Source organism: Salmo salar, chromosome 16 (genome assembly GCF_965601325.2).
Source record: "Salmo salar chromosome 16, fSalSal1, whole genome shotgun sequence".
Taxonomy (NCBI): Eukaryota; Metazoa; Chordata; class Actinopteri; order Salmoniformes; family Salmonidae; genus Salmo; species Salmo salar.
In genome coordinates this window covers 57,078,354-57,099,843 of record NC_138306.1, presented here as the reverse complement: position 1 = coordinate 57,099,843, position 21,490 = coordinate 57,078,354, and the positions used below count along the sequence as shown (strand labels likewise).

The 21,490-nt window shown below is 43.4% G+C and overlaps 1 protein-coding gene across 1 annotated transcript in view; it reads right to left on the bottom strand.

Moving 5' to 3' along the window:
- LOC106574124 (sushi, nidogen and EGF-like domains 1) overlaps positions 1–21,490 on the bottom strand; it is a 125,135-nt gene that overhangs the window by 12,442 nt on the left and 91,203 nt on the right. The window contains exons 14-27 of the mRNA XM_045697462.2: positions 21,226–21,363; positions 20,067–20,186; positions 18,008–18,124; positions 16,869–17,012; positions 13,536–13,709; positions 13,170–13,283; positions 11,606–11,719; positions 11,198–11,311; positions 10,797–10,913; positions 10,509–10,603; positions 9,398–9,608; positions 8,535–8,718; positions 8,011–8,123; positions 258–536 (exon numbers count right to left, since the gene is read on the bottom strand). Of these exons, the coding sequence (XP_045553418.1) occupies positions 258–536; positions 8,011–8,123; positions 8,535–8,718; positions 9,398–9,608; positions 10,509–10,603; positions 10,797–10,913; positions 11,198–11,311; positions 11,606–11,719; positions 13,170–13,283; positions 13,536–13,709; positions 16,869–17,012; positions 18,008–18,124; positions 20,067–20,186; positions 21,226–21,363 (2,034 nt within the window). The remainder of the gene's footprint in view (positions 1–257; positions 537–8,010; positions 8,124–8,534; positions 8,719–9,397; positions 9,609–10,508; positions 10,604–10,796; positions 10,914–11,197; positions 11,312–11,605; positions 11,720–13,169; positions 13,284–13,535; positions 13,710–16,868; positions 17,013–18,007; positions 18,125–20,066; positions 20,187–21,225; positions 21,364–21,490) is intronic.

Below are 21,490 nucleotides of genomic sequence, written 5' to 3'. Positions count from 1 at the left end.
AAGCAGAAGCACGGTAGCTAGGAAAAACTCCTTACAAGGCAGGAACCTAGGAAGACACCTAGAAAGGAACCAGAGGACTTCCTGTCCAGAGGACTGAAACAGCCAAAAAAAAGACAGTCCCAGATCGTAAAAAGTTTTGAGTTGGTTCCTGTCTCATTCTGGTGTGTCCCCAGAGCTTTAACAATGTGAAATCTCAGTCCTATTGAATGTTATAGAAGAAGCTCATAGTACGATAGTGGGAACAGAGCAGCACTCACGTGTGGTGAAGGCCAGGTGTTGTGGTACACTGTGGATCTGTTCCTGTCCTGTGTTCCTAACAGCCATGAGAGCTAGGTGGTAGTGTTGTCCCGGAGAAAGCTCTCTCAGGGTATACGTCTCTAACTTCCCATTGGGTAGGAAGCGACTCCGGGTGCTCAAGCCTCGCGTCACGTTAACCACGAAGCCGTCGGGCAGGTTCCTGGGACGGTGGACCCACGTCACCAGGGCAGAGTTGGAGGTCACATGTGCCAAAGACAGGTTCTGAGGGGGGAGGGGCCCTATGGGGAGGGGGGGGGGAGAGATGTCATCAGGATAGACAGAACAGACAGGGAATAGAGTAGAGTACTCAATAACCATAGTTTACTAATCACATTTTCTTAATTTAAATTCAGCATGAGATAAACTCAGGATAGGATAAATTCAGGGTAGGATAAACTCAGGATAGGATAAACTCAGGATAGGATAAACTCAGGATAGGATAAACTCACGATAGGATAAACTCAGGATAGGATAAACTCAGGATAGGATAAACTCACGATAGGATAAACTCACGATAGGATAAACTCAGGATAGGATAAACTCACGATAGGATAAACTCAGGATAGGATAAATTCAGGGTAGGATAATCTCAGGGTAGAATAAACTCAGGGTAGGATAAACTCAGGATGAGATAAACTCAGGATGAGATAAACTCAGGATAAGATAAACTCAGGGTAGGATAAACCAGGGTAGGATAACTCAGGATAAGGTACATTCAGGAGAAACTCACAATAAACAAGGGATGCATTTCTAACTATGTTACACCAGCACAGAGAGGGAATCTACATGTAGTCTATAGTTTAACTCTCTGTACAGTCTATAGCAGTTTAACTCTCTGTACAGTCTATAGCAGTTTAACTCTCTGTACAGTCTATAGCAGTTTAACTCTCTGATCAGTCTATAGCAGTTTAACTCTCTGTACAGTCTATAGCAGTTTAACTCTCTGTACAGTCTATAGCAGTTTAACTCTCTGTACAGTCTATAGCAGTGTAACTCTCTGTACAGTCTATAGCAGTTTAACTCTCTGATCAGTCTATAGCAGTTTAACTCTCTGTACAGTCTATAGCAGTGTAACTCTCTGATCAGTCTATAGCAGTTTAACTCTCTGTACAGTCTATAGCAGTGTAACTCTCTGTACAGTCTATAGCAGTTTAACTCTCTGATCAGTCTATAGCAGTTTAACTCTCTGTACAGTCTATAGTTTAACTCTCTGTACAGTCTATAGCAGTTTAACTCTCTGTACAGTCTATAGCAGTTTAACTCTCTGATCAGTCTATAGCAGTGTAACTCTCTGATCAGTCTATAGCAGTTTAACTCTCCGTACAGTCTATAGTTTAACTCTCTGTACAGTCTATAGCAGTGTAACTCTCTGTACAGTCTATAGCAGTTTAACTCTCTGATCAGTCTATAGCAGTGTAACTCTCTGTACAGTCTATAGCAGTTTAACTCTCTGTACAGTCTATAGCAGTTTAACTCTCTGTACAGTCTATAGCAGTTTAACTCTCTGTACAGTCTATAGCAGTTTAACTCTCTGTACAGTCTATAGCAGTTTAACTCTCTGATCAGTCTATAGCAGTTTAACTCTCTGTACAGTCTATAGTTTAACTCTCTGTACAGTCTATAGCAGTTTAACTCTCTGTACAGTCTATAGTTTAACTCTCTGTACAGTCTATAGCAGTTTAACTCTCTGATCAGTCTATAGCAGTTTAACTCTGTACAGTCTATAGCAGTGTAACTCTCTGTACAGTCTATAGTCTAACTCTCTGTACAGTCTATAGCAGTTTAACTCTCTGTACAGTCTATAGCAGTTTAACTCTCTGATCAGTCTATAGCAGTTTAATCTCTCTGTACAGTCTATAGCAGTTTAACTCTCTGTACAGTCTATAGCAGTTTAACTCTCTGTACAGTCTATAGCAGTTTAAATCTCTGTACAGTCTATAGCAGTTTAACTCTCTGATCAGTCTATAGCAGTTTAACTCTCTGTACAGTCTATAGCAGTTTAACTCTCTGTACAGTCTATAGCAGTGTAACTCTGTACAGTCTATAGCAGTTTAACTCTCTGTACAGTCTATAGCAGTGTAACTCTCTGATCAGTCTATAGTAGTTTAACTCTCTGTACAGTCTATAGCAGTGTAACTCTCTGTACAGTCTATAGCAGTTTAACTCTGTACAGTCTATAGCAGTGTAACTCTCTGTACAGTCTATAGCAGTTTAACTCTCTGTACAGTCTATAGCAGTGTAACTCTCTGATCAGTCTATAGCAGTTTAACTCTCTGATCAGTCTATAACTCTCTGTACAGTCTATAGCAGTGTAACTCTCTGTACAGTCTATAGCAGTTTAACTCTCTGTACAGTCTATAGCAGTTTAACTCTCTGTACAGTCTATAGCAGTTTAACTCTCTGTACAGTCTATAGCAGTGTAACTCTCTGTACAGTTTATAGCAGTTTAACTCTCTGTACAGTCTATAGCAGTTTAACTCTGTACAGTCTATAGCAGTGTAACTCTCTGTACAGTCTATAGCAGTTTAACTCCCTGTACAGTCTATAGCAGTTTAACTCTCAGATCAGTCTATAGCAGTTTAACTCTCTGTACAGTCTATAGCAGTTTAACTCTCTGTACAGTCTATAGCAGTTTAACTCTCTGTACAGTCTATAGCAGTGTAACTCTCTGATCAGTCTATAGCAGTTTAACTCTCTGTACAGTCTATAGCAGTGTAACTCTCTGTACAGTCTATAGCAGTTTAACTCTCTGATCAGTCTATAGCAGTTTAACTCTCTGTACAGTCTATAGTTTAACTCTCTGTACAGTCTATAGCAGTTTAACTCTCTGTACAGTCTATAGCAGTTTAACTCTCTGATCAGTCTATAGCAGTGTAACTCTCTGATCAGTTTTATAGCAGATTAACTCTCTGTACAGTCTATAGTTTAACTCTCTGTACAGTCTATAGCAGTGTAACTCTCTGTACAGTCTATAGCAGTTTAACTCTCTGATCAGTCTATAGCAGTGTAACTCTCTGTACAGTCTATAGCAGTTTAACTCTCTGTACAGTCTATAGCAGTTTAACTCTCTGTACAGTCTATAGCAGTTTAACTCTCTGTACAGTCTATAGCAGTTTAACTCTCTGTACAGTCTATAGCAGTTTAACTCTCTGATCAGTCTATAGCAGTTTAACTCTCTGTACAGTCTATAGTTTAACTCTCTGTACAGTCTATAGCAGTTTAACTCTCTGTACAGTCTATAGTTTAACTCTCTGTACAGTCTATAGCAGTTTAACTCTCTGATCAGTCTATAGCAGTTTAACTCTGTACAGTCTATAGCAGTGTAACTCTCTGTACAGTCTATAGTCTAACTCTCTGTACAGTCTATAGCAGTTTAACTCTCTGTACAGTCTATAGCAGTTTAACTCTCTGATCAGTCTATAGCAGTTTAACTCTCTGTACAGTCTATAGCAGTTTAACTCTCTGTACAGTCTATAGCAGTTTAACTCTCTGTACAGTCTATAGCAGTGTAACTCTCTGTACAGTCTATAGCAGTTTAACTCTCTGTACAGTCTATAGCAGTTTAACTCTCTGTACAGTCTATAGCAGTTTAACTCTCTGTACAGTCTATAGCAGTTTAACTCTCTGATCAGTCTATAGCAGTTTAACTCTCTGTACAGTCTATAGCAGTTTAACTCTCTGTACAGTCTATAGCAGTGTAACTCTCTGTACAGTCTATAGCAGTTTAACTCTCTGATCAGTCTATAGCAGTTTAACTCTCTGTACAGTCTATAGCAGTGTAACTCTCTGATCAGTCTATAGCAGTTTAACTCTCTGTACAGTCTATAGCAGTGTAACTCTCTGTACAGTCTATAGCAGTTTAACTCTCTGATCAGTCTATAGCAGTTTAACTCTCTGTACAGTCTATAGTTTAACTCTCTGTACAGTCTATAGCAGTGTAACTCTCTGTACAGTCTATAGCAGTTTAACTCTCTGATCAGTCTATAGCAGTGTAACTCTCTGTACAGTCTATAGCAGTTTAACTCTCTGTACAGTCTATAGCAGTTTAACTCTCTGTACAGTCTATAGCAGTTTAACTCTCTGTACAGTCTATAGCAGTTTAACTCTCTGATCAGTCTATAGCAGTTTAACTCTCTGTACAGTCTATAGCAGTGTAACTCTCTGTACAGTCTATAGTCTAACTCTCTGTACAGTCTATAGCAGTTTAACTCTCTGTACAGTCTATAGCAGTTTAACTCTCTGATCAGTCTATAGCAGTTTAACTGTCTGTACAGTCTATAGCAGTTTAAATCTCTGTACAGTCTATAGCAGTTTAACTCTCTGTACAGTCTATAGCAGTGTAACTCTCTGTACAGTCTATAGCAGTTTAACTCTCTGTACAGTCTATAGCAGTTTAACTCTCTGTACAGTCTATAGCAGTTTAACTCTCTGTACAGTCTATAGCAGTTTAACTCTCTGTACAGTCTATAGCAGTTTAACTCTCTGTACAGTCTATAGCAGTGTAACTCTCTGTACAGTCTATAGCAGTTTAACTCTCTGTACAGTCTATAGCAGTGTAACTCTCTGTTCAGTCTATAGCAGTTTAACTCTCTGTACAGTCTATAGCAGTGTAACTCTCTGTACAGTCTATAGCAGTTTAACTCTGTACAGTCTATAGCAGTGTAACTCTCTGTACAGTCTATAGCAGTTTAACTCTCTGTACAGTCTATAGCAGTGTAACTCTCTGATCAGTCTATAGCAGTTTAACTCTCTGATCAGTCTATAACTCTCTGTACAGTCTATAGCAGTGTAACTCTCTGTACAGTCTATAGCAGTTTAACTCTCTGTACAGTCTATAGCAGTTTAACTCACTGTACAGTCTATAGCAGTTTAACTCTCTGTACAGTCTATAGCAGTGTAACTCTCTGTACAGTTTATAGCAGTTTAACTCTCTGTACAGTCTATAGCAGTTTAACTCTGTACAGTCTATAGCAGTGTAACTCTCTGTACAGTCTATAGCAGTTTAACTCTCTGTACAGTCTATAGCAGTGTAACTCTCTGATCAGTCTATAGCAGTTTAACTCTCTGTACAGTCTATAGCAGTGTAACTCTCTGTACAGTCTATAGCAGTTTAAATCTGTACAGTCTATAGCAGTGTAACTCTCTGTACAGTCTATAGCAGTTAAACTCTCTGTACAGTCTATAGCAGTGTAACTCTCTGATCAGTCTATAGCAGTTTAACTCTCTGATCAGTCTATAACTCTCTGTACAGTCTATAGCAGTGTAACTCTCTGTACAGTCTATAGCAGTTTAACTCTCTGTACAGTCTATAGCAGTTTAACTCTCTGTACAGTCTATAGCAGTTTAACTCTCTGTACAGTCTATAGCAGTGTAACTCTCTGTACAATCTATAGCAGTTTAACTCTGTACAGTCTATAGCAGTGTAACTCTGTACAGTCTATAGCAGTTTAACTCTCTGTACAGTCTATAGCAGTGTAACTCTCTGATCAGTCTATAGCAGTTTAACTCTCTGATCAGTCTATAATTCTCTGTACAGTCTATAGCAGTGTAACTCTCTGTACAGTCTATAGCAGTTTAACTCTCTGTACAGTCTATAGCAGTTTAACTCTCTGTACAGTCTATAGCAGTTTAACTCTCTGTACAGTCTATAGCAGTGTAACTCTCTGTACAGTTTATAGCAGTTTAACTCTCTGTACAGTCTATAGCAGTTTAACTCTGTACAGTCTATAGTTTAACTCTCTGTACAGTCCATAGCAGATTAACTCTCTGTACAGTCTATAGCAGTTTAACTCTCTGTACAGTCTATAGCAGTTTAAGTCTCTGATCAGTCTATAGCAGTTTAACTCTCTGTACAGTCTATAGCAGTTTAACTCTCTGTACAGTCTATAGCAGTTTAACTCTTTGTACAGTCTATAGCAGTTTAACTCTCTGTACAGTCTATAGCAGTTTAACTCTCTGATCAATCTGTAGCAGTGTAACTCTCTGTACAGTCTATAGCAGTTTAACTCTCTGATCAGTCTATAGCAGTTTAACTCTGTACAGTCTATAGCAGTTTAACTCTCTGATCAGTCTATAGCAGTTTAACTCTGATCAGTCTATAGCAGTTTAACTCTGATCAGTCTATAGCAGTTTAACTCTGATCAGTCTATAGCAGTTTAACTCTGATCAGTCTATAGTGTAACTCTCTGATCAGTCTATAGCAGTTTAACTCTGATCAGTCTATAGCAGTGTAACTCTCTGATCAGTCTATAGCAGTTTAACTCTGATCAGTCTATAGCAGTTTAACTCTGATCAGTCTATAGCAGTTTAACTCTGATCAGTCTATATTGTAACTCTCTGATCAGTCTATAGCAGTTTAACTCTCTGTACAGTCTATAGCAGTTTAACTCTCTGATCAGTCTATAGCAGTTTAACTCTCTGATCAGTCTATAGCAGTTTAACTCTCTGATCAGTCTGTAGCAGTGTAACTCTCTGATCAGTCTATAGCAGTGTAACTCTCTGATCAGTCTATAGCAGTTTAACTCTCTGTACAGTCTATAGCAGTTTAACTCTCTGATCAGTCTATAGCAGTTTAACTCTCTGTACAGTCTATAGCAGTGTAACTCTCTGTACAGTCTATAGCAGTTTAACTCTCTGTACAGTCTATAGCAGTGTAACTCTCTGTACAGTCTATAGCAGTTTAACTCTCTGATCAGTCTATAGCAGTTTAACTCTCTGTACAGTCTATAGTTTAACTCTCTGTACAGTCTATAGCAGTTTAACTCTCTGTACAGTCTATAGCAGTGTAACTCTCTGTACAGTCTATAGCAGTTTAACTCTCTGTACAGTCTATAGCAGTTTAACTCTCTGTACAGTCTATAGCAGTTTAACTCTCTGTACAGTCTATAGCAGTTTAACTCTCTGTACAGTCTATAGCAGTTTAACTCTCTGATCAGTCTATAGCAGTTTAACTCTCTGTACAGTCTATAGTTTAACTCTCTGTACAGTCTATAGCAGTTTAACTCTCTGTACAGTCTATAGTTTAACTCTCTGTACAGTCTATAGCAGTTTAACTCTCTGATCAGTCTATAGCAGTTTAACTCTGTACAGTCTATAGCAGTGTAACTCTCTGTACAGTCTATAGTCTAACTCTCTGTACAGTCTATAGCAGTTTAACTCTCTGTACAGTCTATAGCAGTTTAACTCTCTGATCAGTCTATAGCAGTTTAACTCTCTGTACAGTCTATAGCAGTTTAACTCTCTGTACAGTCTATAGCAGTTTAACTCTCTGTACAGTCTATAGCAGTGTAACTCTCTGATCAGTCTATAGCAGTTTAACTCTCTGATCAGAGCAGTTTTCTCACTTGAAGGTGTCTCCTCTCCAGGTTATTTGATTTGTTTGGTGGACCAGACTATTGATGTGAGGATGGGGATTTTTCCAGATGCTTAACACACGGCATAGTGAATTATTGAGGTTCATTGAGCTTCTGCATTCCTTGCTATTGTGGTGTTTTTAGCCTCCCCTCATAGCCTGGTTCCTCTCTAGGTTTCTTCCTAGGTTCCTGCCTTTCTAGGGAGTTTTTCCTAGCCACCGTGCTTCTACACCTGCATTACTTGCTGTTTGGGGTTTTAGGCTGGGTTTCTGTACAGCAGCACTTTGTGACATCAGCTGATGTAAGAAGGGCTATATAAAAACATTTGATTTGATTTGATGTGTGAGACATGATGACATACGGGTCCAGACTTGCAGCGGTCCAGCAGAGTGACTTGTGGACGGTGACTCGTCCGGTCCGATCCCACTCTGACTTAGAACGTCCACCGTGTACATCTGACCAGGGAGCAGAGAACTGAAGAGGAGAAACACACACACACACACACACACACACACACACACACACACACACACACACACACACACACACACACACACACACACACACACACACACACACACACACACACACACACACACACACACACACACACACACCTATCCCAGTCATGTAAAAAAATAACCCCAGAAAAGCTTGTTCTATTCTACTGTGGTCTGTGGAGGTTCATCAGCGTTGGAACTAAAAACATGGCTGGAGGAAAAAGATAATGCAATGCATCTCTGACAACAGGTATACACTGCCACCAAGTGGTCAAAATCGGCATTGCAGTCTGTGGCCTTCAGGACATACTGATGGTGGTTGAGCAGAAGAATACCCATTTACTGTCCAGCTGTTTTTCCACGGGGGGAGTCCTGGGTTCCATACCTGAATGCGTACTCCGTGGTGCTGGCATTGACCAGGGCGGTGCGAGCTCCGCTGCCGTCTGAGGGGATCAGGGAGAGACGCACTTGGCTGACAGCTGCGTGATGAGCAGCCTGCACCAGCCACCGCAGCCAAACCTGGGAGGAAGACACGTTGACAATCTGCAGCTGATCCACCCGCCGCGGCCCTGAGAGAGAGAGAGAGAGAGAGAGAGAGAGAGAGAGAGAGAGAGAGGGGGAGAGAGAGAGAGAGAGAGAGAGAGAGAGAGAGAGAGAGGGGGAGAGAGAGAGAGAGAGAGAGAGAGAGAGAGAGAGAGAGAGAGAGAGAGAGACGCACAGGGGTCAATTAACAAACGCACGCAGTCACACAGACGCACATATACACACACACACACACACACGTCCATTGTAACACACACACGTCAATTGTAACACACCACACACACACACACACACACGTCAATTGTAACACACACACATACGTCAATTGTAACACACACACACACGTCAATTGTAACACACACACACACACACACACACACACACACACACACACATACACATCAATTGTAACACACACACACACACACACACACACACACACACACACACACACACACTTTGGTAAGTCACACAGATATCAAATAGCACACACAGAGCCTGTTTACACAGGCAGCCCAATTCTGATATTATTTCCACTAACTGGTCTTTTGACCGATCAGATCAACGCTGAATGAGATCTGATGTGGTCAAAAGAACAATTAGTGGAAACCAAAAATATCAGAATTGGGCAGCTTGTGTAAACAGCCTTATTCTTCTACACACGTAAGAAATGACATCCTCTGAAACGTGCAGTGTGTCACTCACGGGTGCGAATGAGCGCGATGGCTGGCTGGCTGATATCGTTGCTGTTGGCGTTTCGTTTCACAGAGAAGGTAGAGATGTTGTACAGCAGGCCAGGCACCAGACCCTGCAGCTGATAGGTGGACTGCCTCTTATCCAGGAAGTCAGTCTTCCTGGTCCCGCTGCCACGGCCCGGGAGACCCAGTGGGGCGTAGGTCACAGCGAAGCCACTGAACTATAGATGTTGAATGTTACAGGCTCTGTCTCAAATGGCACCCTATTCCCTATATAGTGCACTACTTTAGACCAGAGCCCTATTCCCTATATAGTGCACTACTTTAGACCAGAGCCCTATTCCCTATATAGTGCACTACTATAGACCAGAGCCCTATTCTCTATATATAGTGCACTACTTTAGACCAGAGCCCTATGGCACCCTATTCCCTATATAGTGCACTACTTTAGACCAGAGCCCTATTCTCTATATAGTGCACTACTTTAGACCAGAGCCCCTGTTCCCTATATAGTGCACTACTTTAGACCAGAGCCCTATTCCTTATATAGTGCCCTACTTTAGACCAGATCCATATTCCCTATATAGTGCACTACTTTAGACCAGAGCCCTATTCCCTATATAGTGCCCTACTTTAGACCAGATCCATATTCCCTATATAGTGCACTACTTTAGACCAGAGCCCTATTCCCTATATAGTGCACTACTTTAGACCAGAGCCCTATTCCCTATATAGTGCACTACTTTAGACCAGAGCCCTATTCCCTATATAGTGCACTACTTTAGACCAGAGACCCTATTCCCTATATAGTGCACTACTTTCGACCAGAACCCTATGGAACCCTATTCCCTATATATAGTGCACTACTTTAGTCAGGGGCAGAACGACAGATTTGTACCTTGTCAGCTCTGGGATTCGAACTTGCAGCCTTTCGGTTAGTAACTCTAACCACTAGACTTCCCTGCCGCCCTGATATGAATGTGGTTTCTGATGCTATGAATTAACTGTACTATTTGAATCATCTATGTGTTAAATTGTCGAACTGTCCTTTTATGGCCAGGTATTTTGACCTCAATTGGACTTCCTGGTTAAATAAAAAGGATAATTGAAATAAAACTGACCAGGTTCTGAGAGGAAGGGTCCGGCAGGTCCCAGCGTAACTCCACCTCCTCCTCCTCTACCCGTAATACATGCAGACCAGAGGGAGGCAACAGGTCTGGGAACAGTGTTTAGGAAGAGCCTGTTATTAACACCACAACTTACTGTAGCTCAGCCCAAAAAAAGGTATAAAACATGGTACTTGGTGTATAGGAAATTCAATTAGTAATTGATTGATTCATCGATAGATTCATTAGATTCAAAGTTAAATTGATAGATAGCGAATAGAATTGAATGTGATTCAGACTCACCTCTCTCACAGTCCTTTCCTGTGTGTCCCACTCGACAAGTACAGCTGTAGTTCTCTCTTCTGATACTGTGGCAGAGACCTCTGTTCCCACAAGGTTGCAGTACACAGGGATTCTCCACTAGGGGGAGACAGAGACCAGCTTTCACTATGATGTGGCTCTTGTTCTGTTCATCACAACAGACTGATGTGTCGTCCCGGATCTTCATTCCTTTCTCCCGAAATGTGCGCTCGTTCACTCCCACCTCATGCATTTAAAAAGCTCTTGGATTGGCTGGCCCGTGAGTTTCCATCATATTTCTCACAACCAGTCCATTCCTTTTTAAATCCACGACGTCTTTCGCGGAGGAGTGCACACTTCTGGGGGAAAGGTGTAGAAACAGGATACGGTTCAATTCTACTCACACGACTGGCAACGGTCCCCAAAGAACCCTTCATTACAGATGCACAGGTGGTTCCACCTGTAGCCACGACACACACCGCCGTTCAGACAGGGGCTGGACTCACACCTGTCCTGCTCTGGGAGACACAAAGCCACACAGAGAACCAGTCAGACTGGGTTCCTATGGTTACAGCTCACCTATACGTAAGGCTTCGAACGGCCATGTTGACGACACAAAAAAAAAAAAAGTAGGGTTTAAATTGAAGGGTTTTTGTGAATGCTGATCCCAGATCAGATCTCAGGGCTTTAGATCATAATGGATAGGTCGACACGGACATGAGGGGGCACCTGATCCCAGATCAAGCACTGCCCTTCTGAGACGCGAGATACAAATAGCCCCCCCAGAGGAAGTGAGTGAATGTTGCCTGTACCTATTTCACAGTCTGGTCCCGTGAAACCCTGTTGGCAGTGGCAGTAGTAGGATCCAGCCTGATCTTCACATGTTCCTCCGTGCTTACAGGGCTCCGACAGACACTCATCCACATCTGGGAAGGGCATTCACACACACACACAGACACACACACACACACACACACACACACACACACACACACACACACACACACACAACACACACACACACACACACACACACACACACACACACACACACACACACACACACACAGATTGCATCATATCAATGGGTTAATGGCATAGGTCTACAGTAAACACAAAGTGTGAGAGGTGTAGAATATCTGTAGTATAGGTGTAGTATAGGTGTAGTATAGTTGTAGTAGAGGTGTAGTAGAGGTGTAGTAGAGGTGTAGTATATTTGTAGTAGAGGTGTAGTATAGTTGTAGTATATTTGTAGTAGAGGTGTAGTAGAGGTGTAGTAGAGGTGTAGTAGAGATGTAGTATAGGTGTAGTAGAGGTGTAGTATATTTGTAGTAGAGGTGTAGTATAGTTGTAGTATATTTATAGTAAAGGTGTAGTAGAGGTGTAGTATATTTATAGTAAAGGTGTAGTAGAGGTGTAGTAGAGGTGTAGTAGAGATGTAGTATATTTGTAGTAGAGGTGTAGTATAGTTGTAGTATATTTATAGTAAAGGTGTAGTAGAGGTGTAGTAGAGGTGTAGTATAGGTGTAGTATAGTTGTATAAGTAGAGGTGTAGTATAGTTGTATAAGTAGAGGTGTAGTAGAGGTGTAGTATAGGTGTAGTAGAGGTGTAGTATATTTGTATAAGTAGAGGTGTAGTATAGGTGTAGTAGAGGTGTAGTAGAGGTGTAGTAGAGGTGTAGTATAGGTGTAGTATAGTTGTATAAGTAGAGGTGTAGTATAGTTGTATAAGTAGAGGTGTAGTAGAGGTGTAGTAGAGGTGTAGTAGAGGTGTAGTATAGGTGTAGTAGAGGTGTAGTATATTTGTATAAGTAGAGGTGTAGTATAGGTGTAGTAGAGGTGTAGTAGAGGTGTAGTAGAGGTGTAGTATAGGTGTAGTATAGGTGTAGTAGAGGTGTATTAGAGGTGTAGTATAGGTGTAGTATAGGTGTAGTAGAGGTGTATTAGAGGTGTAGTAGAGGTGTAGTATAGGTGTAGTAGAGGTGTAGTAGAGGTGTAGTATAGTTGTATAAGTAGAGGTGTAGTAGAGGTGTAGTAGAGATGTAGTATAGGTGTAGTAGAGGTGTAGTAGAGGTGTAGTATAGTTGTATAAGTAGAGGTGTAGTATAGGTGTAGTAGAGGTGTAGTAGAGGTGTAGTAGAGGTGTATTAGAGGTGTAGTAGAGGTGAAGTAGAGGTGTAGTAGAGGTGTAGTAGAGGCGTATAAGTAGAGGTGTAGTAGAGGTGTAGTAGAGGTGTAGTAGAGGTGTAGTAGAGGTGTAGTGTAGGTGTAGTAGAGGTGTAGTGTAGGTGTAGTAGAGGTGTAGTGTAGGTGTAGTATAGGTGTAGTAGAGGTGTAGTAGAGGTGTAGTAGAAGTGTAGTAGAGGTGTAGTCTACCTGTCTGGCAGTGGTTTCCACTGAAGCCTTGGTCACATGCACACTGGTAGGTCGCCACCCTGTCCCTACATGTCCCTCCATTCAGACAAGGCTGGGACAAACACTCGTTGATCTCTGGGACAAGTAAACAAACAATCAAACATTTGAGTACAGTGAACCAAACACGCCAATATAGACCTGTAGTTTTAACTCAGCATCTGTTTTCTGTTTCTCTACCTACCAACACAGTGTTGATTTTTTATCACAGGTAAGATAAAATGTCCTAATTAATCTCTATCTTTCCCTGACAATGTAATATCTGTTCCCGTCTAGCTCTCTGCTGGGAACACTAAGTAAATGACTGACTGTGTGTTACTGGATACAGACCCTGGCAGACAGGGGGTTGGCTCCAGGCCCCCTGAACCCCACAGATGCTCTGGGTGGCCCTGGGCATGGGGGTGAATCCTGGGTGGCAGACGTACAGAGCCATGGAGCCTGGCGACGTAGAGGAGAACTGGAGCTCTGCGTGCTTCACCTGCAAGGGGGGACCACAGTCCAGGTCTGGAAGACAGAGAGAGACAACAACACAGCTAGATGGTAACACAGTCCAGGTCTGGAAGACAGAGAGAGACAACAACACAGCTAGATGGTTACACAGTCCAGGTCTGGAAGACAGAGAGAGAACACACAGCTAGATGGTAACACAGTCCAGGTCTGGAAGACAGAGAGAGACAACAACACAGCTAGATGGTAACACAGTCCAGGAACACAGAGAGAGACAACAACACAGCTAGATGGTAACACAGTCCAGGTCTGGAAGACAGAGAGAGACAACAACACAGCTAGATGGTTACACAGTCCAGGTCTGGAAGACAGAGAGAGACAACAACACAGCTAGATGGTAACACAGTCCAGGAACACAGAGAGAGACAACAACACAGCTAGATGGTAACAGAATGAAACAGTGGCAAGGTCAACCAATCACCGATTGAGACCTAAATAAGAGGACGATCTACCCTCCACTATAATGACAGCGTCATGGTAACAGAGATGTGATCTACCCTCCATTATAATGACAGCGTCATGGTAACAGAGATGTGATCTACCCTCCACTATAATGACAGTGTCATGGTAACAGGGATGTGAACTACCCTCCACTATAATGACAGCGTCATGGTAACAGAGATGTGACCTACCCTCCACTATAATGACAGCGTCATGGTAACAGAGATGTGACCTACCCTCCACTATAATGACAGCGTCATGGTAACAGAGATGTGACCTACCCTCCACTATAATGACAGCGTCATGGTAACAGAGATGTGACCTACCCTCCACTATAATGACAGCGTCATGGTAACAGAGATGTGACCTACCCTCCACTATAATGACAGCGTCATGGTAACAGAGATGTGACCTACCCTCCACTATAATGACAGCGTCATGGTAACAGAGATGTGATCTACCCTCCACTATAATGACAGCGTCATGGTAACAGAGATGTGACCTACCCTCCACTATAATGACAGCGTCATGGTAACAGAGATGTGACCTACCCTCCACTATAATGACAGCGTCATGGTAACAGAGATGTGACCTACCCTCCACTATAATGACAGCGTCATGGTAACAGAGATGTGACCTACCCTCCACTATAATGACAGCGTCATGGTAACAGAGATGTGATCTACCCTCCACTATAATGACAGCGTCATGGTAACAGAGATGTCACCTACCCTCCACTATAATGACAGCGTCATGGTAACAGAGATGTGACCTACCCTCCATTATAATGACAGCGTCATGGTAACAGAGATGTGACCTACCCTCCACTATAATGACAGCGTCATGGTAACAGAGATGTGATCTACCCTCCATTATAATGACAGCGTCATGGTAACAGAGATGTGACCTACCCTCCACTATAATGACAGCGTCATGGTAACAGGGATGTGAACTACCCTCCACTATAATGACAGCGTCATGGTAACAGGGATGTGAACTACCCTCCACTATAATGACAGCGTCATGGTAACAGAGATGTGACCTACCCTCCACTATAATGACAGCGTCATGGTAACAGAGATGTGATCTACCCTCCATTATAATGACAGCGTCATGGTAACAGAGATGTGACCTACCCTCCACTATAATGACAGCGTCATGGTAACAGAGATGTGACCTACCCTCCACTATAATGACAGCGTCATGGTAACAGAGATGTGATCTACCCTCCATTATAATGACAGCGTCATGGTAACAGAGATGTGACCTACCCTCCACTATAATGACAGCGTCATGGTAACAGAGATGTGACCTACCCTCCACTATAATGACAGCGTCATGGTAACAGAGATGTGATCTACCCTCCATTATAATGACAGCGTCATGGTAACAGAGATGTGACCTACCCTCCACTATAATGACAGCGTCATGGTAACAGGGATGTGAACTACCCTCCACTATAATGACAGCGTCATGGTAACAGGGATGTGAACTACCCTCCACTATAATGACAGCGTCATGGTAACAGGGATGTGACCTACCCTCCACTATAATGACAGCGTCATGGTAACAGGGATGTGACCTACCCTCCACTATAATGACAGCGTCATGGTAACAGAGATGTGACCTACCCTCCATTATAATGACAGCGTCATGGTAACAGAGATGTGACCTACCCTCCACTATAATGACAGCGTCATGGTAACAGAGATGTGATCTACCCTCCACTATAATGACAGCGTCATGGTAACAGAGATGTGACCTACCCTCCACTATAATGACAGCGTCATGGTAACAGAGATGTGATCTACCCTCCATTATAATGACAGCGTCATGGTAACAGAGATGTGACCTACCCTCCACTATAATGACAGCGTCATGGTAACAGGGATGTGAACTACCCTCCACTATAATGACAGCGTCATGGTAACAGAGATGTGACCTACCCTCCACTATAATGACAGCGTCATGGTAACAGGGATGTGAACTACCCTCCACTATAATGACAGCGTCATGGTAACAGAGATGTGACCTACCCTCCACTATAATGACAGCGTCATGGTAACAGAGATGTGACCTACCCTCCACTATAATGACAGCGTCATGGTAACAGGGATGTGACCTACCCTCCACTATAATGACAGCGTCATGGTAACAGAGATGTGACCTACCCTCCACTATAATGACAGCGTCATGGTAACAGAGCTGTGCATTGTTCTGTCCAGATTTATCCGTTTCCTGTCCCCCCCCCCCCCCCCAGTCATCAGTCATCAGTGTTTTACAAGTCTTCCTCGACATTACAGATGTAGTCTATGTGACTTTGGCAACGCTGAGGTGATGTTATTATGATAGACGGCTGTTTAAATATCAGCTTGAGGGAGGATCCCTTCTTTCAGCAGAGAGAGAGATATCGTCATACACCCATCTCTCTCTTTCAGAGGGAGAACAACAAGTCGGCTACGTTAATATATAACCACATTTGGGCTCGTTAAACTCATAGCATGTTCATCGTTTCTACTGCGGTCTGATAGTCTGTCCCCTCTCGAGATCTCTTCCTTCTCCAGGAAGCTTTTTCCTTCTGAATAGGATTGTTCTTTAGGCTCTAGGCCGGGTTAATGTAAAAAGCACTTTGTGACTTTTCTATAAAAAAAAAAAAGGACTTTATTAACACATCTGTTTGATTGATTGATTGATTGATTGATTGATTGCGCTGACCTGCTGTGGCGTGTGGTGACCCCCTGATGATGTCACAGTGTCTCCCGCTGAAATCTCCGGAACATTCACACTTGTACTTCCCGATGTAGTGGAAACATGTTCCTCCATTCAGACAGGGGCTGGAAGAGCACGGGTCTGGTCTCCCTGGACACCCCCCCGGACACACACACACACACACACACACACACACACACACACACACACACACACACACACACACACACACACACACACACACACACACACACACACACACACACACCCTGAATTCCAGTAAACCATGATGTGTGTGTGTTTTCGTGTGAGTGGAGTGTGTACATGAGTGTGTGTGTGTGTGTTTTGAAGTTGCTTCATCTAATTAAACATAAATAGGGCTTCATCAAAAGAAAGTGATTGTAAGTTGTCCCAAACCAGCTGTGGCTTCGTACTGTACAGGAGATGACTGCAATAGTTGACTAGCCTCCAGAAATACTGTAGCATTACAGCCATGTGGGACACAGTACAACACAAAAAAAAGAGAGAAGAAGAAAAACAAGATGGACAGAGCCACATGGCCTTGAACTGCCATTTACTTTCCTGTGTTTTTATGACCCTCCGTCTCAGATCAGACCTACTAAAAACATGAATATGAACAAATTCTACAGTAACCAGTAACACTGTAGGTGTGTGTGTATGTGTGCGTGATTGTTTGTATGTACGCGCGCTCGCGCGCGAGAGAGAGAGAGAGAAAGTGAGAGAGAGCCAGAGTGAGAGAGAGAGAGAGAGAGAGAGAAGAGAAAGTGAGAGAGAGAGAGAGAGAGAGAGAAGAGAAAGGGAGAGGGAGAGAGAGAGAGAGAGAGAGAGAGAGAAGAGAAGAGAAAGTGAGAGAGAGAGAGAAGAGAAAGTGAGACAGAGAGAGAGAAGAGAAGAGAAAGTGAGAGAGAGAGAGAAGAGAAAGTGAGACAGAGAGAGAGAGAAGAGAAAGTGACAGAGAGAGAGAGAGAGAGAGAGAGAGAGAGAGAGAAAAGAAAGTGAGAGTGAGAGAAAGAGAGAGAAGAGAAAGAGTGAGAGAGAGAGAAGAGAAAGTGAGAGAGAGAGAGAGAGAGAGAGAGAAGGAGATAGAAGAGAAAGAGTGAGCGAGGGAGGGAGAGAGAACTCACCCACTTCACAGTGTTTTCCAGTGAACCTGTATGGACAGACACACAGGTAACTCCCTGCCTCCTCTTTACAGGAGCCTCCATTACGGCACAGGCCAGAGGCACAGGTATTGAGTCTGACTGGGGTAGGAGAGAACATATTCACATCCATCAATCAGTGTTGAGGGGAATTAATGCAGTACACTCTTAGAAATAAAGGTGCTATCTAGAACCAAAAAGGGTTCTTCGGCTGGCCCCATCGGAGAACCCTTTGAAGAACCCTGTTTGGTTCCAGTTAGGGGTCCAAAAGGGACCCCCACCCAGGCAAACAGGCTAAATGTTTCCCAGGGTAGTGGGGTAAATGTTTCCCAGGGTAATGAGGTAATTGTTTCCCAGGGTAATGAGGTAAATGTTTCCCAGGGAAATGAGGTAAATGTTTCCCATGGTAATGGGGTAAATGTTTCCCAGGGTAATGGGGTAAATGTTTCCCAGGGTAATGAGGTAAATGTTTCCCAGGGAAATGAGCTAAATGTTTCCCAGGGTAATGAGGTAAATGTTTCCCAGGGTAATGAGGTAAATGTTTCCCAGGGAAATTAGGTAAATGTTTCCCATGGTAATGGGTTAAATGTTTCCCAGGGTAATGAGGTAAATGTTACCCTGGGTAATGGGGTAAATGTTTCCCAGGGTAATGGGGTAAATGTTTCCCAGGGTAATGAGGTAAATGTTTCTAAGGGTAATGGGGTAAATGTTTCCTAGGGTAATGGGGTAAATGTTTCCCAGGGTAATGGGGTAAATGTTTCCCAGGGTAATGGGGTAAATGTTTCCCAGGGTAATGAGGTAAATGTTTCCCAGGGTAATGGGGTAAATGTTTCCCAGGGTAATGAGGTAAATGTTACCCTGGGTAATGGGGTAAATGTTTCCCAGGGTAATGAGGTAAATGTTTCCCAGGGAAATTAGGTAAATGTTTCCCATGGTAATGGGTTAAATGTTTCCCAGGGTAATGAGGTAAATGTTACCCTGGGTAATGGGGTAAATGTTTCCCATGGTAATGGGGTAAATGTTTCCCAGGGTAATGGGGTAAATGTTTCCCAGGGTAATGAGGTAAATGTTTCCCAGGGAAATGAGGTAAATGTTTCCCATGGTAATGGGGTAAATGTTTCCCAGGGTAATGGGGTAAATGTTTCCCAGGGTAATGAGGTAAATGTTTCCCAGGGAAATGAGCTAAATGTTTCCCAGGGTAATGAGGTAAATGTTTCCCAGGGTAATGGGGTAAATGTTTCCCAGGGTAATGGGGTAAATGTTTCCCAGGGTAATGGGGTAAATGTTTCCTGGGGTAATGGGGTAAATGTTTCCCAGGGTAATGAGGTAAATGTTTCCCAGGGTAATGGGGTAAATGTTCCCAGGGTAATGAGGTAAATGTTACCCTGGGTAATGGGGTAAATGTTTCCCAGGGTAATGAGGTAAATGTTTCCCAGGGAAATTAGGTAAATGTTTCCCATGGTAATGGGTTAAATGTTTCCCAGGGTAATGAGGTAAATGTTACCCTGGGTAATGGGGTAAATGTTTCCCATGGTAATGGGGTAAATGTTTCCCAGGGTAATGGGGTAAATGTTTCCCAGGGTAATGAGGTAAATGTTTCCCAGGGAAATGAGGTAAATGTTTCCCATGGTAATGGGGTAAATGTTTCCCAGGGTAATGGGGTAAATGTTTCCCAGGGTAATGAGGTAAATGTTTCCCAGGGAAATGAGCTAAATGTTTCCCAGGGTAATGAGGTAAATGTTTCCCAGGGTAATGAGGTAAATGTTTCCCAGGGAAATTAGGTAAATGTTTCCCAGGGTAATGGGGTAAATGTTTCCCAGGGTAATGGGGTAAATGTTTCCCAGGGTAATGGGGTAAATGTTTCCCAGGGTAATGGGGTAAATGTTTCCCAGGGTAATGGGGTAAATGTTTCCCAGGGTAATGAGGTAAATGTTTCCCAGGGTAATGGGGTAAATGTTTCCCAGGGTAATGGGGTAAATGTTTCCCAGGGTAATGAGGTAAATGTTTCCCAGGGTAATGGGGTAAATGTTTCCCAGGGTACTACCTTTCTCACAGTGCTTCCCTCTGTATCCATGCTTGCACTCGCAGGTGTAGCCTCCATCTCTCTCATAGCAGTGACCTCCGTTCAGACACGGAGACGAATCACAGACCGATCGAGGCTGTACTGGAAAACACACACACCGACTTGACCGCATTCCATCACAACACACACCGACTTGACCGCATTCCATCACAACACACACCGACTTGACCGCATTCCATCACAACACACAACGACTTGACCGCATTCCATCACAACACACACCGACTTGACCGCATTCCATCACAACACACACCGACTTGACCGCATTCCATCACAACACACACCGACTTGACCGCATTCCATCACAACACACAACGACTTGACCGCATTCCATCACAACACACAACGACTTGACCGCAGTCCATCACAACACACACACACACACACACACACACACACACACACACACACACACACACACACACACACACACACACACACACACACACACACACACACACACACACCAGAGGGAGGTAAAACCTCCTAACTTTAATGTGATTGTGTGGGTACGGTTCAGTCATCAGAAACACATTGATGATTTGCCACTTCATGGCAGGCAGGGCTGAAACATTATCTCCACAATTAGTCAACTCCAGAATAAATCCTATTTCAATTTATCTTTCCCAAACAGTGAATGTGACTCTCACACACACACACCGCGAGCCACCCGCCTCGACACGAGAGACTGGCCTGGCATAGAGTTTGTTTATCACTATAGTAACCAGGCTCTGGTGTACAGCAACACTATAGAACAGAGTCAGAGGGGCCTGTTCCTTGGGACCACATGGTAGGAGAGAAGAAGGAGGAGGAAGATCGGGAGGAAGAGGAGGCGGAGTAGGAAGAGGAGGAGGAGGAAGAGAAGGAGGAGGAAGATCAGGAGGAAGAGGAGGAGGAAGAGAAGGAGGAGGAAGAGGAGGAGGAGCAGAAGGAGGAAATGGAGGAGGAAGAGAAGGAGGAGAAGGAGGTGGAGGAGGACAAGGAGGAGAAGGAGGAGGTGGAGGAGGAAGAGGAGGAGGACGAGGAGGAGGTGGAGGAGGAGGACGAGAAGGAGGAGGTGGAGGAGCAGGAGAAGGAAGAGGAGGAGGTGAAGAAGAAGAAGAAGACAGTAGGCTCTTACCATAGGGAGGATAGAAGTCCCTGTGATCTAAGTCTGCCACACCTGTCTGACAGGTACACAGGTAGGTTCCTCCGTACTCCAGACAGGGTCCTCCGTCAGGACACGGCCTGCTGTTGCTGCATGGGGTCTGGGTCACCTCTGAGGAGGACAGGACGGTCAGAAAGAGAGAAACAGCATGTTAAACATGACAACACGAAGTGAAGGACAGTCACTATTCAAGCCTAATCTGACTATCTGAAAAGGCATATTTACCGCCTACTTACTC